The 27,952-nt window shown below is 35.8% G+C and overlaps 1 protein-coding gene across 1 annotated transcript in view; it reads right to left on the minus strand.

The window, feature by feature from the left end:
* Positions 1–1,868: 1,868 nt before the first annotated feature.
* The window catches only part of LOC149786620 (protein O-mannosyl-transferase TMTC3-like), an 81,198-nt gene continuing 55,114 nt past the window's right edge, over positions 1,869–27,952 (minus strand). The window contains exons 18-21 of the mRNA XM_089977133.1: positions 23,300–23,420; positions 18,079–18,183; positions 10,897–10,980; positions 1,869–8,882 (exon numbers count right to left, since the gene is read on the minus strand). Of these exons, the coding sequence (XP_089833259.1) occupies positions 8,460–8,882; positions 10,897–10,980; positions 18,079–18,183; positions 23,300–23,420 (733 nt within the window). The 3' untranslated portion in view covers positions 1,869–8,459. The remainder of the gene's footprint in view (positions 8,883–10,896; positions 10,981–18,078; positions 18,184–23,299; positions 23,421–27,952) is intronic.

Raw genomic sequence — 27,952 nt, forward strand, 5'->3', positions numbered from 1 at the left:
CTCGACTAACACCTGGTTAGGGTTTTCCATCTGACAGCGAAATTAAACGTAACTCTTACTGCCACCTACAAGAACCTACACTGTTAAAATGCATCCACTAACCAGTAGTCTTCACCTATAATCCACATACAATTGACCCAGGCCAGATGTTCCAAGTACGCTTTCCCAGCCTGGTCACGAAGGATGCCTTCGTCCACGGGACTGAATGTATGCCATTTACAATTGCACTGAGATCAACCAGTGCCAACCAAACAGTTGATAAACACTTGCGCCACGCGATTGAGAAGAAGATTACGATCAAGATCTTGGCAAATTTTGGCCCTGCAATATTTTATTGAGGAACTGCCAAAGTTCAAAAAGGGGTCAGCTTAGCAAAAAGCGAAAACAAAATTCTTTTTAACCTCGACATCATGTTATACTTTGATGGTAAATAACAAACAATTCTCAGTGCTACTGTTATCCCAAAAAATATCAAAACTGTAAAAGAAACCAAAGTAGCTGCATTAACAAATTAGCAAAAAGTGGAAAAGCAACATTAGTCATATTGGCAATTAGCTGTGGAAAAAGTCACAGCAGCCATATTATAACCAATTTCTCCAAAACTGTGGAGAAAGCCACTTTAGACATATTAACAAATCAGCACTGACTGAAAAATGCCACAACAGCTGTACTTACCAATCAGCACTGACTGTGGAAAATGCCACAACAGCTGTACTTAAAAATCAGCACTGACTGTTACAAAATGCCATAACAGCTGTATTTAAAAATCAGCACTGACTGTGGAAAATACCACAACAGCTGTACTTACAAATCAGCCTAACTATGGATAAAACCACCGCAGCCATAATTACAAATCAGTACAACCCGTGGAAGAAGCCACACAAACCATATTAACAAATTAGCACAAATTGTGGAAGAAGCCAGGATGGCCATATTAACAAATTAGCATTAACTGTGGAAGAAGTTGCTTGTTTCAAGTATGCTTTACTTGTCATAAATGTAAACCAAGTAAATCAATTTACAAGTTCTCCCAATGTTAATAATTAAGTATTTGTTGGAAAATAAAACTTCAATGCAGCTGACATAAAATTAATATCAGGTGCACAGAAGAACAATTTTAAAACAAAAATCTGCAAATTTAAATTTATTATAGACCATTCTAATGTAGCACAATTTAGTCTCATAATTATTCATAAGACATTCTATAAGGGTTTCTGTTGTAAAGATCATTTTGAAAAAAAATGGATAACGGAAGAATATGTTTTATTTGAATGACTTTATCAACATTCCTTTATTCAATTATTTACTATTCTTTTGCCAATTCAAATAAAGATATTCGATCGAAATGTGTATGCACCGCATTTCTAATTCTACTGATAATTCCTTCCATTTTACAGCATGTTGAGAACTGTTCTCCATGGGAGGCTGAGGGTTGGGAGATGACCGGGCTGGTCTATTCCAAGCTGGACTATTTTTTGTTCTTATTAAGAGCAGAACTTTCTTACCTGGCAATACAGGATATGTTGGCAGAAAAAATATTACAAATCTTTCATCGATCTAAACAAGATTTGATCTATTTGTTTCAATTAAATTCTCATCCTAACATGTAATTTTGTTCAGCTCCAAATCTTACCTGAACCAGGATGAAAGCTTGATCAATTAAAAAGTCAATTTGTAAGTCTGGAGTAACATTTGTTACTCAAAATAATGAGTCTTTCTTCATGGTAGAGTTGTCCTAAATTGAACAACTTTCAGGACACAGGTAATAGTAATAATAGAAACCAGAAATGTTTAATAAGTAAACTATATGTAAAGATAGAAGAATAATCTTCCTTTTAAGCATTGGATACACAAAAGAACAATGTAAATCAAATATAAAATATTTTATTTCATACTTCCGTCTATAATTCTTATTGTGCAAAAGATGTGATATAAATAAAAAACTTTTATTTTATTTAATCAGTGGTACAAGTTACCACAAAACTATCTCTATGTAAAGTTTCATCTTCTCAGTCCCAAGGCTATGAGTCACCTAGAAAATCTTTGCATAAATCTTTGTATAAAAAGCTAACAATCAACAACGGAAGAAATCAAAATCCTTCTAAACACACATCTCGCTAACAAGTGATACTCACAAAAAAGCAACATATATTAAAATAAATTTAAATAAGAAGTTTCTTCATAATCCTCAAAAGAATTGCATCATTAATTAAATATTTTTTTACCTTTTATTCAAACAACAAGGAATATAAAAAGCCCTACATAAAGAAGCTTCATGGTAGGTATATTTAAAGAAGCTTCAGGCTGAGTATACTATAAGATGCTTCATGCTAGGTATACTTAAAGACGCTTCAGGCTAGGTATACTATAAGATGCTTCATGCTAGGTATACTTAAAGACACTTCAGACTAAGTATACTATAATATATTTCATGCAAGGTATACATAAAGATGCTTCATGCTAGGTATACTTAAAGAAGCTTCAGGCTAGATATACTATAAGATGCTTCATGCTAGGTATACTTAAAGAAGCTTCAGGATATGTATACTTAAAGAAGCTTCAGGCTAGATATACTATAAGATGCTTCATGCTAGGTATACTTAAAGAAGCTTCAGACTAAGTATACTATAAGACATTTCATGCTAGGTATACTTAAAGAAGCCTCATGCTAGGTATACTTAAAGAAGCTTCAGGCTAAGTATATTGTAAGATGCTTCTGGCTAGGTATACTTAAAGAAGCTTCAGGCTAGGTATACTATAAGACGTTTCATGCTAGGTATACTTAAAGATGCTTCATGGTAGGTATTATTTAAAGAAGCTTCAGGCTAAGTATACTTAAAGAAGCTTCAGGCTAAGTATACTTAAAGAAGCTTCAGGCTAAGTATACTATAAGATGCTTCATGCTAGGTATACTTAAAGAAGCTTAAGGCTAGGTATACTAAAAGATGCTTCATGGTAGGTGCACTTAAAGAAACTTCATGCAAAGTAATTTCAGAAGTTTCATGGTAAGTACACTTAAAGAAGCTTCATACTAGGTATACTTAATGATGCTTCAGGCTAAGTATACTTAAAATGCTTCAGGCAATGTATACCTAAAGAAGCTTCAGGCAATGTATACTTAAAGAAGCTTCAGGCTAGGTATACTTAAAGAAGGATCAGGCAAAATATACTTAAAGAAGCTTCATGCTAGGTATACGTAAAGAAGCTTCAGGCTAGGTATACTTAAAGAAGGATCAGGCAAAATATTCTTAAAGAAGCTTAAGTAAAAGTATGCTTAAAGAAGCTTCAGTCAAAGTATGCTTAAAGAAGCTTCAGTCAAAGTATGCTTAAAGAAGCTTCAGGCTAAGTATGCTTAAAGAAGCTTCAGGCTAAGTATACTTAAAAATGCTTCAGGATTTTGTTGGGTTTAACGCCATTTTTCAGCACACGATAGGCTATACATGGCACCCAGTATTAATGGTGGAGGAAGAACCCGGGAAGAACCACCGACCCATGAGAAGCTACTGGCAAGCTTTCTCACATACCCACAGAGAGCGCTTTAGACCACTCAGCCACTCTGGGCCCCTGCTTCAGGGAATGTATACTTAAGGCTTCATGGTAAGTACACACAATGAAGCTTCTCACAAGGTGTACATAATAAAAATAGGCAAAAAGGAATGTTTATCAAGTATAACAGTTTTTTCAAAAACAAAGAGCAGATATTATATATAAAATGTAATATGGGTGCATTTTAGGACTGTATATGCTTACTTAAAAGTTGAACCCAACTGCAAACAATATAGACCCTATCCTTTTGTTGCATAATACACTGACAGATGAGGGTCTATGTGTTCTGTTCGATTACATGCAACAAAACAGAACAGACCCTAATTTAATGGTGCATTATGTGATGGAAAATCTTGGTCTGTGCAGTATGCAGCTGTAACATACTTAAAAGTGAGTATATACCATAAGTGAAACTTAACTGTCACACAAGTGTACATAAGTGATTGAATGCTAAATGTGTGGCAGCAAAAAAAGCAGCTTTGAAAATTTATATTTTATACAGCCATTCTTAAGAAAGACTACAATAAAAAAACTGATCATTCAGAGGACAAAGACAAACATAATTAACACATGGCAATGTTCTTAGACTTTCACAACCGATTTCTTTTTAAAAATGTAAATCTGATGAGATCATTTACTGAATTTTAATCAGATTTAATATGCATCAGTCAATGTATGCTGACATAAATTTAAGGTAGCACCAAAATTAAACCAGAAATTAGTACTAAGTATACTGGAAACTCATTTTCAGCATGACAAGTTAGGTCTGTCCTCTCACTAGGACTTTACTTTTAGAATACGAGTTTCTGGAATGTAAGTACTTGTAAATCTTCTGCTGCATTCTTGTAGTTTTCCTAAATGATTTGTTAACATAACTTTGTGATTTTCTTGTAGTTTTCATAAATGATTTGTTAACATAACTTTGTGATTTTCTTGTACTTTTCCTAAATGATTTGTTAACATAACTTTGTGATTTTCTTGTAGTTTTCATAAATGATTTGTTAACATAACTTTGTGATTTTCTTGTACTTTTCCTAAATGAATTGTTAACATAACTTTGTGATTTTCTTGTAGTTTTCATAAATGATTTGTTAACATAACTTTGTGATTTTCTTGTAGTTTTCATAAAAGATTTGTTAACATAACTTTGTGATTTTCTTGTACTTTTCCTAAATGATTTGTTAACATAACTTTGTGATTTTCTTGTAGTTTTCATAAATGATTTGTTAACATAACTTTGTGATTTTCTTGTAGTTTTCATAAATGATTTGTTAACATAACTTTGTGATTTTCTTCAAATCTGTTCTTAAGCACATGAGATAGTGCTGAAAATGAATTTGCAATGAAATGATACATGGATGGAAGCTTGAAATGAACCTGGTCATGCTTACACATCTCAAATACACAAAAGAGTGATTCATTTCATTTGCCTTTCATAACCCACCCCAATTTACAAACTTGTAATACTGTTCAACTGTTGATGAGGAAAGTAGGTGAGATTGCATCCTCCAAATATCATACAAAACATGTACTGATGTATGTACAGGAAATACATGCAAGTTGCATGGTTGGTCTGCTGGTTTATAGATGCAACAGTGAAGTTATTTAAATCAAACACTTATCAAAACAGGACTGAAAATAGACATAACATGGCAAAATTTCGAAGTACTTGCATTTAATTCAGTCAATTTCTTTTATGGGTTAGTCCCATGTATACTCACTTATAAGCTGAGTCTAACTGCAAACAACAAAGACCCTGATTTGCTGTCACATAATGCATCAGCAGATCAGGGTCTATGTTGCTTGTTCTACTAATTACTCATATTAAATTGCATAGGCTCTGACCAGCCAGCTCAATACGCAATGGCAGATCTGGGTCTGAGCATTTTGCAGTTGAACTCGACATATAAGTAAACAATAAGGTAATTTTTTCTTCCACAAAACACTTTTACATGATTAGTACTAATCTGTATATCATATCAAAATGAACCTTAAAATACAAAATTTAAAATCATCCTGATAATTCAGAATTGAAATCTTTAAGTAGTTGGGTTTTAAGATAAAAAATATGGGTTTATAAGTAATGTTTGAAAAGCCACAAAAAATGTTCCATTTTTTCTCCTGCCTATGTTATAATAAGTTGAAGACAACAATTCCATGCCCAAAAAATCTGGTTAGCTACCACTGTTGGTCTTGTACTAACACAATTTTTTTAGCAGCTTCTAAACTAAAAGTGTGTTTATGCATCATTTTAGTAGAGAAAAAGACTAATCACTGCAGTTTCTATGAACTGTCTTGTATTTCAAACTGACTATGTTAGTATGACAAATGATTATAATTACATGTAACAAAGTATTTTGCTAATTAGTACTGAGATAAATAAACAGAAAAAGACCTTGCTATGTATATTCATATGCAAAAAAGTAACACTTTATTCTGATAAAATCTTATCCTGCTGCTGCCAGCTCCGAGACCATATAAGAAAGGGTGAATATTGGGCAATGGCCTATCCATTTTCTGTACCAAAAACACAAATATTACAGAAACCATTACAGTAACTAAGTCCTACACAAAATCATACTTGTAATAACTACACTCAACAATGGGCAAATAGAATAATTAACTATAATAAATTTAAGTTTATGGAGGCACTAGCTTGCTAAAAAAAAATTTGAAGGTGACAAAATACCTGATCTGAGTGTAACTCTTTTCTTTACCTCATAGCAATCATTGTGATGAGCACTCTATATTTTAAGAGGTGTTTGATGATAAGGTTTTGATTTCACAATTAAGTACTGATATCAACTGTAGTGATACGAAAACATTTACAAAAAATTTTTAGTAACAAATTGAATCATCGAAAGTCACTTAGTTTTTTTTTCCTATTCTTGATATTATTCCTGTGTACTTACAGTAATTCAGAGTCTGTAAGCAAGATGTCCCATGGTGTTCATATATAAAGTTATACTAATGAATCTGTTAGTTTCACTAAACAAATTAGCATATTTTTAATGTGATGTTCCCTTTGCTCTTTTCTATCAAAATATAAGAAAATCTTTTAGAATTTCAATGTTTTGTTTAATAAGACACAACATATACAAATTACATAAATTATTTCACATAATTCAGATAGAATGATCAACTATGTAATATCCTGTGCATCTTACAGTTCTATGAAATATTCAAATGATCATGCTGTGATTCAAGACTGTACCATATATACTTGCTTACAAGTCCAACTACAAAACGCACAGATCCTGATCTGCCATCACAAAATGAGACACCAAGATCTGGATCTGTGGTGTTAGTTCTGATGACTGCACCTAACAAATTGCAAAAACCCAGATCTGCTTGTGCATTATGTAATGGCAAATCTGGGTCTGCGCAGCTTGCATTTGGACTCTACTGATAAGCATGTATATACAGTAATTTCATCTTAGCTCACTAAATAATTATGTGCTTGTAAAACACAAATGCTCCCCCTACAGACCAAAAGGTCTGAGTCATAAAAATATTCAAAGTTGTAGATATTGCTTAAATGTCATGAAAATAAATAAAGCCATCAACATATGCATACAAACAATATAACCAAATTTCTTTTGTCTAACTCAAGTGACTCTTGCCTGATGTGTTGCAGCAAGGTTTCCATATAAGGTCTAGGTTACAAAATTAAAGAAATCCCAAAAATTATTCCCCTGCTTGCTACAAATGTCACCCCCCTTTTACATGACCTTGACCTTGCATGAGGGATGGGGGGAAGAGTAATGGTGCATGACTACTAAGGGAAAGACATTCCTAATTCCATAGTTCAAGTATCATAGCTATGGATTGGAGTAAATGACAATACAGAAAAACATTAGCAAAAAGCTTTAAAGTGATTTTAAAAGAATTTGACCTGTCAAATGAATTCTACCTTGGGTTAAAGTCTTTACTATGAAAAACATTTTGGTGAATTCATCTCTCTCAATAAATTTGTATGCTCATGAAACAGTTGTCAGTGTATGTAAAAGCCACTCAATGAATTTGACACTGCTTGAAATAATTTTTCTTGTTTCTCTTTCCGCCTGAATACAGGTTTGGAAAAAGAGTTCTTTCTAACATTCCATCCCTTATTGTCAGTCATACTTACTGTTTAATATTCATTGATTATATGCTGTTGGATGTTATAATAAGGCAAGCTTGCACTCTGGGAAAGACCACAATATCAAACAGTAAAAACACTGTTTATTATATAGCCCCCGCCTTTATTGAAATGGAAACTGTACTTCAATTGCTTTTCACAGATTTAAGTCCACACAAATATGTTTTCAAAGAAATGGTGTTCTAATTAATGAGTGAACAGTGCATAAGTACATAGCATCACCTGATGTGAATTTATGTACTGATGCATCATGATAGATCTGTTGTGATGTCATGTTACACAGCAATGAACTGGCTGTGTCCTATGTATGTTTAACGGCATCCAAAAAAACGCATGACAACCTCAAATAAACAGAAACTTGACTGGATCATCAGATGCCATGCATTTACATGGGAAACCATAAGTTGGTTCATAATAAAGTCTATAATTATTAACCTTTTCTAATGTGCAAAATCTATTTAACTATGTTGCTATTGTGATTGGTGCTCATTATTTCTAAGGTTAATTCCAATGTGCTCCTTGTTTCATACTGCATACTGCTGCTATTTTATTTGATGGTTTTAGCTATGTGCAGTCACCAGTACAAAATTCTCAAGTTGTCATTTAATGTCGCTGGCCCTGTTGTTGACTTTGTTGCTAAAATACACATATCTTATTGCATCTGTTCTATTTTTTTGTCTGGCGGCTTTGATTAACTATAGTTTAACTTTGATTATGTACTTGCTGTTGAGGTTTAAGTCTGTATGCTGCTGACCCTGAACTGTACTTGACACTATGATTGCGGCAGAGGCTGACCTTGACCTGGAGTCTGCTGCTGACCTTGATCTTGCATCTCTTGGTGACCCTGACCTTGTGTCTGTTGTGGACCCTTACCCAGCATTTGTTGCTCATTATGCTGCTTATCCTGACCTTGTGTCTGCTGCTGAGCTTGAAAATGTGTCTGCTGACCTTGCCCTTGATTTTGATTTTGAGCTTGCTGCTGCTGCTGTTGTTGGTGCTGTTTTTGAGCTGCCTGAATTCTTCCTCTCACAATGTTAAGATGATTCTTGATGTATTCTTCATTTGGAGCCATGCTATGGGCCTCTGTCAAGCACTTCTCTGCCCTAAGCAGGTCACCTTTCTCTACATATACTACACATAGATTGTGTTTGGCTTGCACATTCTTGGGATCATGTTGAACCACATACAAGAAATTCTGCAAGGGGAAATCGGAAAAAGTAATTTTTATTTGTAATATTCACATCCTGTATTCTCTTAAAACGGTCTATGTTGCTACATAGCCTTACTGATCATATGAATACTATAACTTAATTCAATTTTTGTTATATTCTAGTGCCAGCATAAATCTGATAGCCTTTGTCCAATGCAGCAATGCTATAAATTAATATATAACTGTAACAGTTTGACAATGTAAATTTTTCTGCAAATTATCTTTCTTCTAGAATACTTACCTGAACACACTAACATTAGAAATATATGCCTTGTCACCTCTGCAAGACTCAGTCACACAAGCGGCTACACAACTCAGTTGACATTGACACAGCCTGTGGATGGGCACCCTGTGCAGCTTTCTCTGGATTTGCTCAAACATTTAGGTGGTATTAAGATCATATTATTTCTTCTTTCCAGAAGTAAACCATGTTGTCTCCGGTTGTGCTGTTCACATTTAGCAGATTCGGTTAACCATCCAATATTCTCTGCTCAGAGGTTACCTGGGATATAGGTTGGATGTTCAACATTCCCTCTGCCTATTACATATTATCCTAATGTTAATGTGACCAGGGTACATATTTAAAAGGGGAAAACAAATTTTCCAGTAAATGATGTTTCTCTGAAAAACTTACATGATCAATTTTCAATACCCTACCAACTTCCCTGCAAAGTGAGCATCCTGTTACATGAAGTTTTGCTCAGCTTAAAACTAGTGCCACCTGTAGGTCGCAAGGGAAGGCAGTGGTCAAGAGTTTTTACCCTTTGTTTTTATATTAAAGACAGAAAAGACAAATTTTCATTAATGGGACTGCTGGATTCAGGAGGTAGTAGGGCTTATATTCCTAACATTAATGTGACCAGGGAATGTATTCAAAGGAGAAACAAAAATAAAAATTCTTGTCTACAAAATAACTTAAAGAAATGGAGTTTAGTTACAAACAAGAGACTTCATTTTTACCAAACCTGGCTTATTATTTAGCTACAAATTAAAAATCTTTATAACTGAGATTAATTTTACATTGTTAACATTGACCTTAATCAAGCATGTCAATGGATGTATGGATGGAAGGATATACGTATATATGGAAGCCAAAATGATCGCTATGTCAAGCTTCTATAAATGCAGGCTGCAAAAAAGTTTCTTTTATGTCTCATTCAAACAGCTACCATTAAACTTAAGATAAACTCTGGAACTTAACAAATCAATGGATCTAAATTTAAATAGATTCATGAAAAAACCTGACAAAATGCCAGAAAAGATTTTGAAAACTATCAGTCAAATACAGAGACAAAACGGTTTATAACCTACCAAACAAAGAGTTATTGAGTTCATGTAGATGGACTGAATTGGTAATAGATTTCAATAAACTGTGTACAAGATGTCATATGTCACATATAATATCAGATTACGCAGACAATGCTGCTCACAACCTACAGTGGGAAACTTTACATATCTTGGAAAAAACTGCATAGCATACCTGTCAAACAACTCCATTTACCTCCAAAAATACATCAACTAAAATCTGACTTCAAAGAAACATAGCTGTTGACCAGGAAGAAGTAAAAAATATTTCATAAGATCGCTTCAACATTATCACTCAAGACAACAAAGAGTAATAACTTTTGTTTTTTCAAGTGGGACTTCTTTAATGTACCTAATTAAATTTTCTTGTTCCACTTTAGGCACTTAACCTGTGAATATTACTTTAATGGCTTCTCTTGCAATAGTACCCAACATAATATCACCCAATCTACTGGTACTGAATTGGGTAATCTGTGCAATGGTGGTTGTTTACCACTGATTTCACCTTTAAATCTCACATGATTTATCAACTGTATAAATGGCCCATGCTGTCATGAAAGGTCTCTATATTTTTTGTCATGCAACATGTGTTTTGGCTGATATGATATAGTTATGTGATTGCAGTAATAAAAGTGTATTATATATAAACCATTAGGCTTAATGTTAAAAAAAACACGCATGCACATTTGTATACCTCTTCTGCTTCATCTAGTTTCTTGAGATGATTTATATTTATGTCTCCCATTAACATTCTCCCTTTGAAATGATCTGGATGGTACTGGAAAAGAAAGAAAGGAATAATTTCAAAATTTTCAAATATTTGTTTGGAGGAATCCATCAAAGTCAGACATGATTTAAGCATGGAAATTCATAACTGAAATGAGAAATCATCTTATTTAATCCATAAAACATTTCATTGTCCAAGATGAATGAAAAGAGTTCTCTTTGAAAATCTTTTCATCAACAGACTGATCCAAAAATAGCAAGTCTGACTGATTTACATTTTGAAAATGAAAATGTCTAAACAAATTATCACAGCTACCATGTTATTTATGTTAATACAGGGTGTATTAACATAAATAACATGATAGCTGTTATTAGGGTAATCATGATTTTCTGGTCTGTGAACACCTACAATTACACCTCAGGGTGTCAGAATGGGCATCATAAAATTGGGGAAAAAAGCGCATTGGCCCAGGCATCCAAAATCTATTATGAAGTCAAGTCGATACCCTGTGCATTTGGGCAAATAAAATCAGTATTTGTCTTCATGTGATAAATTGAATCTTACATTTGTGATCATTAACACATGAAATTTATGAAACTAACTTATTAATTTCAATCTTTTGTTCACAATGACTTACAAAAGATCAATTTCCTTTGAAAAGCACACATAAGTATGATCCTATATATATAATATAGATTACAATAAATTTTAATAGATTTTTTTCAATGAAAAGTTAAATACTACAAATTTTTGAGTGTTATAGACATTGTGGTTTTGAGAAGAAATAAAAAAATTGGCTACTCACTCACAAGCAAACTCTAACTACAAACTGCACAGACTCAGATCTGCCATCACATAACTCTTGGACTGATCTGGGTCTTAGCAGCTTGTTACAAGTAATTAGAGGAACAAACAACATGGACCTTGATCTGCCAGCATATTATATGATGGCGAATTTGGGTCAATATTGCTTGCAGCTGGAGTACTTACAGTAAGTTATTCTTATTTGTTATGATGTGGTTTGATATTCTGATTTTCTGAAGACAACATGTACAGAAAAAGTAAATCTGCAGAGCTTTCATATTTCAAAATCCATTCTCTGAAACAAACATATGCCTTGGTTATATCAATTTCAAAAGGATTAAACAAGCTACAGAACTCTTTCATTATAACACTGTTCATGGGAGTCACAGAGTATATCACCTTATAGTGAGACTGTCATATATGTGTCTGTGTGTGTGTGTGTCTGTGTGTGTGTGTGATTTGGATTTTTAAAGTAGCTTTAAAAAAAAATTCAGTCATATCATTTCAATGTCTGCATTGTGGCAGTATACAGTGATGTCTAGCATTGGGAGCATCATGCTGCCGATATGAAACATGATGTCCCACCCAGTCACATTATCCTGACAAAAGGCCAACCAGTCCTAACACAAACTTCTTAATACTGAGTGCCCAGCAAGGCAGGTGTTAATTGTCGCTTAAGTGCTTACTTAAGCATAGTTTATACACAGCAATAGGTGACCCACTCACTACCATTCTTGCAAACAGTCTGCATTAACATGCATGAGATGTATTAATACATCATTTGCCAGCCAATCAAAACAGTCCCAGCTGTCATGTGCAGTGTCCTTTGGCTACTTCCAACATGGCCGCCATTGCTGAAAACACGTTGTCTCCAGCCAACATAATGACTTCAATCAACTCCATTCAGCGTTCAATCGCTGACCTAAATAATTCAATTACCACCATCATGGCATGACAACAGGCGTCTTCTTCGGAGTTATTCTTAACCGGCTCTACACATCTTTCTTCACTGCCAGTAGCCCAGCCTGCGTCGTCGCTCGATCAGCTGATGCAGTCTCAAGGAGTTTCACCGGAAATACTACCAGCAATTGACGTGGTATCCGAAAGCCAGCGGAAGCAGATTCTTGAGGGTAAGCACGTCAATCTTGCTACTCTTTTGCTACCACACTTTGAATCAGATCTATCAAATCAGGATGACAAGGCTGGGAAGAATGATCCCCGACTGCATAAGCAGCTCAGTCTAAGTGAGTTTATAATGGCTTTCAGAAAATTTAAACGTATCATCTGTTCAGTCTACCCCAACAGACGACATGAATTGGACATGTGCGAGGCTGACATTATTAAAATTTCCAATGCATACGGGGACATTTTCTATGACTACCATAATGTCTACTCCAGTCAAGCTGCTATTGCCCTGCTTGACTACAAACTCAAAGTAAACTGGGCTATGAGGGATCAGGCAACTCTTCAGTTATTGATTGGAGGCCAAAAAACGACGTCGTGTAACATATGCAATTCTGTCGCTCACTCAACCGATTTTTGCCCACAACAAACATGCATGGCCAAGCCCTTAGTGAACATAGCCAACAGAAAAAAAAACTGAATATTGACAAGTACGGTCAGCCTAGACAGATGATGGATGGAAAAGAACTTTGTAACAATTTTAATTCCATACGTGGTTGCCACCGTACTAATTGCCAGTTCTTGCATGCCTGCAATCAGTGCAGGGCCAAAATGCATGGGGCAGCTGCATGCCCAAACAATCCATTACAAAGTTATTCCAGCACGGGTACACGCAATCTCAATACCCATTGTAAATCAGCGCCAGATAAGATGGAATAAATCTGACCTACTTTCTCGCAACATGCTTCCACCCCCATTGATATTAACAGATTGCAGCATGAACTCCGTAATCATCCAGATCAGAACTTTGTTATATATTTGTCTTCCGGTCTGAAACACAGTTTTGAAACAATGGTGCAAAAAACTCACTTGCCTACAAAAGAGTGCAAAAACTTGCTTTCTGCTTCTAAACAACCATATATTGTGGATCAGTTATTGGCAAAGGAATGTGCCAAAGGTTTCATGCTTGGCCCTTTCCCATCTCCACCATATCAAGAATATAGAGTCAGTCCTATCGGCATCGCAGAAGGAAAATATTCAAAAAAGAAGAGACTTATCATTGACCTGTCCTCTCCCCACGGTGATCATGCGCATACAAGTATCAATGAACTTATTGACAAGGATAGATGCTCCCTAAGCTACGTCAAGATTGATGATGCCATTCAAATTATTCAGTTATGGGAAGGGATCTATTATGTGCAAAACTGACATTTCAGACGCCTTCAAACAGATTCCCATTGCACCTTCACAATGGCACTTGTTCTGCATAAAATGGAGAGGAAATTATGTTTGTGTTTGCCTCCCTTTTGGGTCACATTCAAGTCCAAAATTATTTGATACCTTATCTCAGGCGATCTGTTGGATAGCAAAACATAATTATGTTATTGACATCATCTTGCACCTCCTTGATGATTTTCTTACAATAGATCCTCCTTTGGCATGTGGTGAAAGAATGATGGCTTTGTTGACTCTTATTTTCAACAGATCCAAGCAAGATCATTGGCCCATGTACAGTTATAGAATATTTGGGAATAATTTTGGACTCTTAGCAAATGCAAGCACATTTACCACAGAATAAAGTGGAGCGTACTGGGAACTACATTAAACAATTTTTTAATAAACGAAGTGTCCGCAAGCGAGAACTGCTTGAGTTACTGGGCCACTTAAATTTTGCTACTCGTGTTATCCTATGATTTCTCTATGGCATTCAGGGAGTTGTATCCTATTGTTGTGGCTGCCATTATTTGGGGTGCAGAATGGGCAGGCAAACGCATAATATTTATATGCGATAATATGGCCAAAGTGAATATACTTCAAAAAGGGAGATCAATATGTATACATATAATGAAATTAATGCGTAAACTTACATGGTGTGTGGCTTCTTGTAACTTTCATTTTTCTGCCAAACACATTCCAGGAATTATCAATACTAAAGCTGATGCCTTGTCCCACCTTCAATTTCAGAAATTTCATGCACTGGCTCCCGATGCAGATCTGCAACCCTGCAAATGCCCCCCACCCTCGGAGGTCTTATGGACCTGGATAAAGAGGTAAACTTGTTATGGAACCAGGCCTTAAGCCCCGCTACACAGATCGCTTACAACACTGCATTCAACGTTTTTAGGACCTTCATGCTGATGTGTGGCTTTGCCTCAAGCATGCAACTTTTGCCAGATATTACAGAGAACACCTTAATATACTTTGTGACACATTGTGCAAGAGCCCTCAACTTAAAGCATTCTACAATAAAACTGTACCTCTGTGGCATTAGGTTCAAGTACATGCAGGCTGGTATGCAATCGCCATTCACCAGAGACAGAAATAATATGCCGTGTCTTGCCACCATCCTACAGGCCATAAAAAAAACCCCAAGGATCATCTGCAAAACTGCGCAAGCCTATTACATACAACATCCTGACAAGCATTTGTACAATTCTGCGAGGAGGTGTATTTGACACACACACAGATTTGTTGTTGTTGACTGTCTGCATAGTTACTTTCTTCGGATTTTTGAGATGTGGGGAATTCACTATTCAGGTTTCCTTCGATCCAACCATTCATCTCTGCGTGGGCGATGTGCACTTCCACCTAGAAACTGCTTTCCTGAAGTTAAAATCATCAAAAACAGACCCGTTTCGTAGGGGTGTGATCATTCAGTTACATGCCATGGGTCGTACTATATGTCCATATTCTGCTCTTAAGACTTTCATGCAATTCGGGAGACGTTCATCACCTCAGCTATATGCCCCACTCTTCATTACGACTACAGGTCAAGCGTTATCAAGACTTGTGTTCCTTAATCATAGGCGACTTGTACTGTAAGATGGGACTGGACACTTCCCAGTATAGTGGCCATTCATTCCATATAGGTGCAGCCACTACAGTGGCAGCAGCCCGGCTGGAAGACCATATGATCAAAGTTCTGGGCCGGTGGTCTTCGGATTGTTACACAAGATACATTCACACACCGCCGGGTACTATTTGGGCAGCGCAGAAAGCCATGGCAACTGATGCAGATAGTAATACACAGTGACCATGATCATGCTGCATTCAACCTACAGGGATGGAAGGTCTCACATTGACACTGGTTTTTCCATCCTGGCTGTGTTTCTGGATCCAGTTCGTTGCTACTGTACCATGTGATGTAATTGCTGGGGCTCCAGTTTACATAGTGGTTCATTATGTTTATGTATTCATTGTGTTAGGAGTTCTGCACGCATGTGATACCAGTGTCATTTGTGTGGCACTTGTGCCTATCCATTATGTGTGCAGGTCTGCACGCGTGTGATACAAGTGTTCTTTGTGTGGCACTTGTGCCTATCCAATATGTGTGGAGTTCTGCACGGGTGTGAATTCAGTGTTCTTTGTGTGGCACTTGTGCATATCCATATTTTTCATAGCCATACATGCATTCAGTTTCTTTATTCCTGGAGGTGTTATTGCATTCTCATGGAATTTTTCTACCCATTTCATTGATGTGATGATCTTGCTTCTCTCGGAATTAGATGTGGTAACTTGTCATTTCCATTCTCAAATTCCCATAGTTCATCTTTACCGTATTCCAAGACAGGCATGGAACCACCCCGGGACATTCTTGACATTTTATCATAATTCATAGACGAACTGATATATGCTTGTATACCTTTCTTTTACATTATTGTTGATATGCGGATGTTGTATAAACATATTTTTTTTTCTTCACTGAACACTGAAGGTTTCCCAACTATTAATTCTTGGGGGACAACATCTGCTGCACATATGTTTTCTTTGGGCATTCACTTCATTCCATTCTGTTTATTCACCCAAGAATCTAATGTCAGCACTATATGGTGTATTCAAACTAAACCACTGACTGAAGTCCACACAGCTGCCGCTGTCATCCCAACCTTCGTTGGACAGCCCAGTCTTCACTGGGCTCCTTCAGTTTCCGCTGAAGAAACTTTACTCAAGGGTTATCCATAACATTCTGTCAGGGTGTTTCACAGACCAGCTGTGACCTCTGTACAACCACGCTGTGCCATTCAGTAGCCGCTGAATCACTCACTGGCAGAATGAACAAAACAGTTTCATAAGTAGCAGCAGATAGTCCTCCTTGGCAAACAGTATAATTATAAATAAAAACTTAACTGGATCTGTGTTTTGTTGTGTATAAATTGTTGCTTAAGTGCTTACTTAAGCATAGTTTATACACAGCAATAGGTGACCCACACACTACCATTCTTGCAAATAGTCCACATTAACATGCATGAGATCTATTAATACATCACTTGCCAGCCAATCAAAACAGTCCCAGCTGTCATGTGCAGCGTCCTTTGTTTAAACTGTCTGTTCTAGTTTGGAGCTGATAGCGACAGCATGCATATTTCGGTCGAAACACGCTGCCATCCCCACCTCAACGCCTACAGTGTTCAATGGACATGGGAGTGTCTGCTGCAGCATGTTGCTTACCCTAAATAAGCAGTCGCCTTAGGGCATTCACTTCACTCCATTCTGTTTATTCATCCAAGAATGTAATGTCAGCACTATATGGTGTATTCAAACTAAACCATTGAGTGAAGTCCACACAGCTGCCGCTGTCATCCCAACCTTCGTTGGGCTCCTTCAGTTTCCGCTTAAGAAACTTTACTCAAGGGTTATCCATAACATTCTGTCAGGGAGTTTCACAGACCAGCTGTGACCTCTGTACAACCATGTTGTGCCATTCATTAGCTGCTGAATCACTCACTGACAGAATGAACAAAACAGTTTCATAAGTAGCAGCAGATAGTCCTCCTTGGCAAACTGCATAATTATAAATAAAAACTTTAACTGGATCTGTGTTTTGTTGTGTAAAAATACCATTTTTATGAGCATTTGGTATGACTTAGCCATGGTTCAAACCTGCGACCTGCCACATTCGTGGCAAATGCTCTAACCACTAGGCCTTCTGAGCGGTTGAGAGACAGCCTTATAATGAAATACATTATACACTCATCATTATATTCTTCCAAAAGCAAATAAATAGGGTCATTGATTGCAAACCACTTTTGATGCATAAATCATTTATCATATAACCTTTATTGCAGTGTTATACAGCCATACAAGGCTGGTGCACCTTAAAATCAATCAATCAATCAATCAATTAGCTGTTCGATCAATCAATCATAAATTGGGCAGTGGCACATGCTCTCATTTTTGCAAGGCTGCTTTTCCCTCCCCCTTCATTTCCAAATTAACACTAACCTCAATTAATTTTTCTAAATATGGTACTGCATCCAATGGCCTATGAACATTATGTGACAGCATCAGGGCCAGGTTAAACAGTGCACTCCTGAATTCTGGCTTCAGCTGGAATGTAAAAAAAAGAGGAAAAGATATATAAATACAACCATAATATTTATTCTAAATGAAATGTTGATTTACAAAGCAGCAACAAAAATAAACTCTAATAGGTGGCCACAAATCTTCACAACAAGGATAGGACAAGTTTTGATGTCTTGAATTTTACCATCGGTCTGATAACTATATGTTACCCAATGAGGTATTTAACATAAAAACAGCTTCTACTGTACTCCTTTGGAAAGATAAGTTATGCATGAAATGATGTCAATTACAACACTTGCTGCAACTGTGCTTTTTCACAAAACCTTCAATGGAAATTAACCCTCCCCTTTCAAATTCAACATTTATCCATATATAGGAAACTGGAAATTGAAAAATGTGATTTTTAGTTGGTGAGGAAAATATTCTGCCTGTTGTTAATGCACTTGATAAGAAAATCCAAACCCAGAAACTAAGATTTGGCCATGGAAACATGTTGGCCAATTTGTACCCAAGACAGCCCAATTATAAGCCACTAGGAAAGTTAAAAAAATTCACAGATTTTCCTAAGTGTGCATGATCATATTTTCTAGTGCAGAACTAAGATGGGAAAGATCTTTTTTTTCACATTCCTATTTGTGTATGATCCTCTTAAAGTGTACAATACAGGTGGAAAAAAATGTTAATGCATCTATCAAAGAATTTCATCAGATGATCATTATAAATTATAGGTCTCAATTCAACCTGTTTTCTGAACTATAAATAGCATTAACAATGAAAGGTAACATGTAATGATAAAGATCTGTGTCATTGACATAAATAGTGTTATAATAGGATACTAATTGATTGACAAGCTTTGTTTGCAGTGGATATTACAATTGATATTGATATTACTATTGCTGTTGATATTACTAATGATATTGATATTATGACTGATATTGCTATTACTACTGAAGTTGATATTAATATTGACATTGCTATTGATGTTGATATTACTAATAATATTGATATTACTACTGATGTTGATACTACTATTGATATTGATATTACAACTGATATTATTATTACTATTGATGTTGATATTACTATTGATATTGATATTACTATTGATGTTGATATTACTATTGATATTGATATTACTATTGATTTTGATGTTACTATTGATGTTTATATTACTATTGATAATGATATTACTATTGATGTTGATATTACTATTGATATTGATATTACTGTTGATGTTTATATTACTATTGATTTTGATGTTACTATTGATGTTGATATTAATATTGATATTGCTACTGATGTTGATATTACTATTGATGTTGATATTACTATTGATTTTGATGTTACTATTGATGTTGATATTTCTACTGATGTTGATATTACTACTGATGTTGATATTACTACTGATGTCACAAGAACATCTTGCTTCAAGTTTTTTCTTGAAGACATACTTATTTCCACCATCTTTGTTACTGACTGCATTTTAATTCATCACAGTCAAATTCTTAATTAAATTCACATTAAAACTTTATAACATGAGAAATAGTTGAATATGTTATTGCAATTCAGAGATTCTTTTAGACATGCAAATATTTTGACTGCAAGAGAAAATCCACATTTATTTCTTTCCTTTATGTGTATTTATTTCTTTTCTTTTTTGCATGTGGGGTGGCAGTACTGCATATTCCATTGAGATATTCCCATAATTTCAGCAACAGGGATAATGTGCATTAAATTAGTAACTGCGATCTACCAGTATTCACCCATCCAAGTGGTCTAAAGCGCTCTCTGTTACTGATCACTGCCATCTCACCTCTGTCTGTGTGGGTTCGAGTCTCGGATTCACCCAACATGGGTATGTGAGAAAGCTTGCCAGTAGCTTCTCGTGGGTCGGTGGTTCTTTCCGGGGGTTTTCCCCGGTTCTTCCTCCACCATTAATACTGGCCACCATGTATAGTCTATCTTGTGCTGAAAAATGGCATTAAACCCTACAACAACAACAACAATAACAACCAGTATTCACCCTTTAAAGATGACAGGTAGGAGAACCACTGTCCAGAAGTTGGATGAAATAATGTGTCATAACAATCTCAGTAAGAACAGGACTGACAAGACATTGTCACAGTGTGTTCCACAAATTGTCTTTAAATGTCTCAATATATCTAAATTTCTGAGCACTTTGGTGCTTAGATATTTTTCAGATGTGGTATGATTATACAGACCAAGGTTAAGAGAAAATTAATCACTTTCGGATGTGTTAGGAATTGATGCTCAAACAAGGTCCAATTATTTGGATGAAAAATGAGTAATTAAGATATTTTGCAGTGAGTCAACCCCATATTTTTCAACTCAGTGGCAAGGTGGGTCCTTGGAGCTATCATGGGAGAACACTTTACAGTTTCAAAACACAAGTTGGCTAAGGGCATCTGGAAATGAAGCAACAGGTTTCCCGATTCTAAAGTCCAATTATGATAGTTGCTTTCTCAGCAAACAAGTTTGTGACCATGCAGAAAAACTGATTAAAAGCACATAGTAAGTAGTTGTGTTTGCAAATAAAAGGACATAACATATTGATTCTGGTGTCCAGGATGATAGCTATCACCTCCACTACCAATGTTATGAACTTTAGCACCAAATGGAACAACTTCACCAAAACCTTTTGACATGACATTGACATTATACCTGAGGATCAATGTGAAGTTGGACAAAGAAGGTGGTGCTTCCTGATATAAGACTACAAGTATGATAGTTCCTGATTAGCACTACAAGTACGATAATTTTCTCTATCTGGGCTTGAGACTTGTGAACACAGAGAAAAACTTAAACAACTTTTCTGTACTACAGTCCTTGCATGACAGCTATTCATCCTTGACATATAATACTGGCTACCAAAAGAGGCTGAGTGATTCTCATATTTCACCTATGTTAAAACAAATGATAACACAATATTATTATCATTATTATTATTATTATTATTATTATTATATTTTGAAAAATATTCTTATTATCCTTTATTATACTTATCGATGACAACAAAGCAACCAGCCTTATTTGTATAGTGTGACCCCAATATAACACGGTGGTCAGGGTCCATAGAATCTGACTGTGCTATAGACCGAACTATGTTATAACCAACCAAGTCCGTTAGGAGAAGAAAATAATGAACTCACCAAAAATAAAGCCTGAGGGGGGTAATAAAAGCAGGCACAAAAATGCATACTTTTGATTGAATGAAGATAAACCAGTCTGAAAAAACTTGTAAATTGACAACTAACATTTCTGTAGTACAGTCCATAATCAATTAAGTACTGTAACTGTAAATAAGAAATCCAAGAATTCAAGTAGAGATCATATATTATAAAATTCATATACAAGACTCACATCCTGTTAGAATACACAAAATGCACACATATAAAAAATAAGTAGTTCTTGTTTTGATCTAGATCGGATTGTCACTAAACAATTCACTACAAATGTCGCAAATAGCATGTGTCTACAGTTGTTTACATGCTACATGTACATAAATGGCCAGTCATCTTGCTGAGGCTATCTAGGGCAGGAGGCTATTGGTAGGGGAATTAAAACATAAACAAATTAAAATGTTTAACAAACATCTTTGCAAGATACCCCATCTTCAATTAACTTGAAGGCAAGATATCTATAGCTTCAAGAGACTGGAAATTTTTGTTTTATGCCACCTTTGGTAGTGATCTAAAGCATAAATGTTTTTCCTGCAAAAATAAAACATTCATGGTACAAAAGATGTGTTCCAGTTGCATTGGAAAATGCAACGATCATTAGATTCCATTGCTTTTATTTAAATTTGGTGCTGACTTCCTTTGATGAAATTTTTTTGTTATTCAAGAGTGTTTATAGTCGGCTTTGTTTGATGAAGGGTGCACATGTTATTGAAGTTACCACCTAGGACAGCTTTGGAAGGCAGTGGCAAGGCGACATCAAATAATTGTAGAACAATGAGACTGAATATTTTTTGTCATTTGCTTAGTATTTAAGCAGAACGATCTGTGCTTCAACGGTAATCAGTTTTCTTTAAAGTTTCAGAAAAACTATTTTTTTCTGTTGTACATTGACAAACAAAATGAATTAGCTGTCATTTGGTCAACTGTAGCACTTACTGTTCCTGCCATCAAAAGTTGTTCAATTGTAGTTAGTCCCAGAAGCATGCCTATCAGTAGATCTCATTTTTTGTGTTTGTTTTGTGACATTTCTGATAGTGGAGTGATGCCTTCCACATTCATCAGAAATTTAAAAAAAAGGTCAACAGGTGTTCTGTTTTGACAGGGATTACTAAAGAAAATATCAGAATTCTGAAGGATTTAATGCTATGAGAGATGAGAAGAGGAATTTTACTTACAATCCACATACAAAAGTCAGTCGAAATAAATATATTAAAAACTAGCGCGTGGCAGATAGTCCGATGCTATTTTGTCCAAAAGATCCATTATGAGATATAGTGCCTTTTCTGCTTGATCCCACTAACAAAAATGTCAAAACAGTTAAAAAAAAGAAGAAAAAAATGTTGAGATCTCACAGCATACAGTACTCAGTCCAGATGTCAGAATAAGATTGTTTGACGATATGAACAAAGAATTTGTTTATCTAACAATAAATAAATTCCAGTGCATTTTATATCAAGTCTGCAGCTTCCTTTCACGGTGCCTCTGAATTTCAGTACTCCAAACCCAAGGTTGTATATAAAAGTTTAAACTGCCAATAATGTTGCCAAAAAAAACCCCAAACTTGTCAGATGGTATATTTTGTTGCCAGTAAGGTAAATAATTCAGAATTTGCAACACTGGCAAAGCCAGAATGATCAATGAATAAACCCTTTACAAGTTATTTTTCATACTTTTAAGAAGAAAAATAAATGTACATGAAATTGTACAAGCCATGCCAAAACCGTTTCATATTGGAATTTATACACAATCTCTTCCCCTAAATGATAATGAACTTTTTACACACTACTTTTTGCACTTTTAAGAAAGAAAACAAAATTTTCATGTATGAGAAAAATACATATATATGAAATTTGAGGAGCCACACCAAAATCATGCTATATATCTGAATTCTTGTTATAACAGAGCATGCTATAGTGGGGTCACACTGTATATTAACAAACCTCTAGTGCCTTCTTGAAGTTTTGCTCTGCTTCACTGTAATCTTTCATATCCATGTTTAACATTCCCAATGTGAAGTAAACCTGAGGGTCATTAACGTCCCTCTTCTTCAGCTTCTCCAACCTGAGAATATATGAATTCAAAATAAAGTTCTATAGACATATACTGTCATAACACAAGAAGGTAAAAAAAACCCCCAAAAATGTATATGCCAAAATGGACAAAGCTTTTGTTTCACTTATACTCCTTCCAGGCAGTATTCTACAAACACTTGTTCTGAACAGTATCATGCAAACACTTATTCTGGACAGTATCCTGCAAACAGTTGTTCTGGAAAGTCTCCTGCAAATGCATGTTCTTTGCAGTATCCTGCAAGTACTTGTTCTAGACATTACCCTGCAGACACTTGTTTTGGACAGTGTCCTACAAATGCATGTACTGGGCAGTATCCTGCAAACACTTGTTCTAGACAGTATCCTGCAGACACTTGTTCTGGACAGTGTCCTACAAATGCATGTTCTGGGCAGTATCCTGCAAACACTTGTTCTCGACAGTATCCTGTAGACACTTGCTCTGGACAGTGTCCTACAAATGCATGTTCTGGGCAGCATCCTGCAAGCACTTGTTCTAGACAGTATCCTGCAGACACATTTTCTAATGAGTAACTGCAGACACTTGTTCTGGACATTATCCTGGAAATACTTGCACTGGACAGTATCCTGCAAATGCTTGTTCTGGACAGTATCCTGCAAACATTTGTTATTGGCAGTAAACTGCCAACTCTCAAAATAAACTAGTGCAAGATATCAATGAAAGCATATGCAAGATGACCATGATAACCTCATTCAAATGATACCGAAACAATTGAGATACAAATTATTTTTGCTGCTAATATAACATTAATTGTTGTTGTTTTTAAATTGCATAGGAATAACCCTGATATTAGGTGTACATAATTTGCTAGTTAAATCTTCTTGTTATTGTGGTTTAAGATCATTTGTAGCACATGATAAGCTATACATGCCAGCCAGTGTAACTGGTGGAGGAAGAACCAGGGCAAACTCCAGCAAGAACCACTGACCCAGAGGAATTGACTGGCAAGCTTTCTCACCTAACCAAACTGGCTGAGCCCAAGACACGAACCCATGTGGACAGAGGTGAGATGGCAGTGATTGGTAAAAGTGAGTGCTTCAGACCACTTGGCCATGCTGGGCAATAGTTAAAACTTTAATTCCAACTTTATAATGCATACTTTGAAAGGTAAAAGTGTACTGATATTAAATCCTGGAATTTAATTTTTGGGCAAAAGTTAAAGCAAATTATGTTTTTGCATGAAACATCACACCAAGATGAATCCACATCATTCGCATTCAGTCTAATGAAATCATTTACAGTTCATACATTTACTCTAGTATATAATGCTGTTTTCCCTCTAATGGAATCCCCCCCTGCCGACCAGCAGCCACGTGCTTTATGTGGTCAGACACCCTTTGCACTGAGAAGTTTGAGTTCAAAGGTCCCCCTCTAGGATGGCCATCCCTCTAACATGATCAGTGACTGGTATTTTAATGAAAAACTGCCAAAATCACCCATGACGAGCAGCCAGGTAAATGGATTTTTTAAGACAAATCTCAAAAAGAAGTTTTGATTTCTAAATTCAACACTTTCACATTTGTTCCAAAATGTTGATAAATTCCCTAACTTTAATATCCACAATCAGTCAGGTAAGTAATGCTGATTATCCTTACAGCTATGAGTTCCATATATCTGAAGTCTTTTCACTTTGATAGTTACTGGCTTTTAATACTGCTGTGAGTTCCTTAGCTGTAAGATTTTGTCGCTGATAATTAATGCCTATTATTACGGCAAGGTCCTTTGATTTTAGGTTGTCACCTGGATAATTATGGGGTATTACTTCTGATGCATGCTCCTTACACATCTGGTTCTGTCTCTTTGTTAATTACTGGCCATTATTTCTGCTGTGTGTTCATTATATGTTCAGTTTTGTTACTGCTGCAAGTTTCTTTGATGTTTGGTTTTGTCACTTTAATCACTACTGGCTTTTATTCCTACTATGAGTTCCTTTTATGTTAGGTCTTGCTATGTTGATAATTACTGGCCATTATTACCGCAAAAAATAATCAAGAGGACAAAAATGAACCAATGAGAAGCACAATACTGTCCAGCTAAGTCAGTGTGACACAATCTAGCTACATGTCTGCGGCATGATGCCCCAGTGCTAGACATCACTATAAACTGCCACAATGCAGACACTGTAGTGATATGACTGAAAAATTGTTAAAGCTACATTAAAAATCCAAATCACACACACACACACACACACACACACACACTTGCAAACAGTTTAACATTTTGTTAGACATTCTGCTTCAAAGGAAAATTGAAATCAATTTGATACAATGAAAAGAGGGAGAGTCCTTTGATCACTGCTGAGAAATTTAATGTCAGAAAGATTCAAATAAACTTTGTCAATAACATTCTACAGCTGCAATGACAGTTAAAGCAATACGGTTGTACCTTCTTTTTTTACTGACAAGGTGTTTTTGCACCATAATTAATGATTATTCATAATTATTTAAAATGTGACTGACTAATTACATTGATTCTGTAACATGTCTATAGATTTTTACATGAAAATGTTAAATATTTTAAAATTAATTATGCTTTTCATAATTATGTAATCAAAACTGTGTGGTCCCTCTCTAGAAAGGGACCCCTCTTACATGGCTACTTTCCATGTGTGGTCCCTCTCTAGAAAGGGACCCTTCTTACATGGCCACTTTCCATGTGTGGTCCCTCTCTAGAAAGGGACCCCTCTTACGTGGCCACTTTCCATGTGTGGTCCCTCTCTAGAAAGGGACCCTTCTTACATGGCCACTTTCCAGCTGCAGAAGGACTGGCCTTGTAAGAGAGGGGATGAGAGTACAATAAACCTAAGCAGTTTTATATTCTGTTATTAAACTGCTTTTCTAATGACAAACAATACCTTGGAATTGCCGCTAATTTGAACTACATGAATAATAATCTACAGTGTCAAGTTGCAATTAGGCCATAAGATAATAAACGAAAACAAAGAATCTAAAACATTCCTTATTAAAAATTACTGAAAACAACAATTCTTGTATATTGTCCTTCATAATTAATGAAAATACTAAACAAATTTCAAGTACACAATTATCACTTTCAAACTGAAACAAACTAGAAAGCCAAACCCCACTGAACAAGACAACATTTGTTAATGAGAACTTCTTCCATTTTTATTTTTCTCAAAAATTCATAATAGTTTAAGATCTAACTTGATGAAACACAAAAATCTGATCTGAAGCTCCAGAAACTTAACAATTTCTTTATTGATATGCCTCTTTTAAAGCCATGTAAGAAACCAGTTTCCAGACAAAAGTGTTCAGAAACCAGATTTTCTGTATATATGAAGGCACTAAATCCTCTGTGTTCCATGGATATTCTTTGGTATAATGACATACCCTCCACTGTTAACCATCACAGCAGCAGACTGTATCAAAATTTCTACTCAAAACAATTCTTAAAAGGCTATATCAGCAGGATAAATTAAAAATAATACAGGCTGGTACAGTAGTTTGTCCTAAAACTTCTCAAGATTATTTCTGGAGTGTCAGTCTGCATCAAAAGAAACAGAATTCACATATACCAGATCTGCTCTGTATTTTTCACCACAGCAAGAAACCCCCAAGATGAGTTTGGTGCATGCATTCAGACTGGACAGAAACACATACTGTGCATACTTGCTTACATATCCATCTGCAAACTGTACTTACCCAGACATGTTGTCATGTAATGCATGTACAGATCTGGGTAAATGCAGTCTGTTAGAACAAACTAAACAGACCCTGATCTGTCAGTGAATTATGTGATGGCAGATCTGGGTCTATTTTGTTTGCAGTTGGACTCTACTTATAAGTGAGAATAAAAGGCATGTACTGATTGGAGATGATTAACTCCTTATGCCCGTTATCATTTCATGAGGGGAACATAAAGGAATAGCCAAACTGACAAGTTTAGTACTGTACCTTGTTGTTGTTGTAGGGTTTAACACCATTTTTCAGCACACAATAGGCTATACATGGTGGCCAGTATTAATGGTGGAGGAAGAACCCCAGAAAAACCACAGAGCCACGAGAAGCTACTGGCAAGCTTTCTCACATATCCACATTAGCCGAATCCGAGACTCGAACCCACGGACAGAGGTGAGATGGCAGTGATCTGTAATGAAGAGCGCTTTAGACCACTCTGCGCCCCAGTACTGTACCTAACACAATCCTGAACCCAGATTATTTGAATAAATTTAGTACCATATATACTCACTTATTTGTAAAGTCCCAATACGAAACACATCAACACTGATCTGCCAACACATAATCCATAGGCAGATCTATGTTATTATTGTAGGGTTTAACACCCATTTTTCAGCACCATATAGGCTATAAATGGCAGCCAGTATAAATGGTAGAGGAGGAACCCTGAAAAACCCCAGAAAGAACCGCTGACCCATGAGAAGCTACTGGTGAGCTTTTTTACGTAACCACATTGGCCAAGCCTAAGACTCCAACCCATACAGACAGAGGTGAGATGGCAGTGATCTGTAATGATGAGTGCTT

Source organism: Sinohyriopsis cumingii, chromosome 12, assembly GCF_028554795.1.
Source record: "Sinohyriopsis cumingii isolate HCF-2022 chromosome 12, ASM2855479v2, whole genome shotgun sequence".
In the NCBI taxonomy this organism is placed as follows: Eukaryota; Metazoa; Mollusca; class Bivalvia; order Unionida; family Unionidae; genus Sinohyriopsis; species Sinohyriopsis cumingii.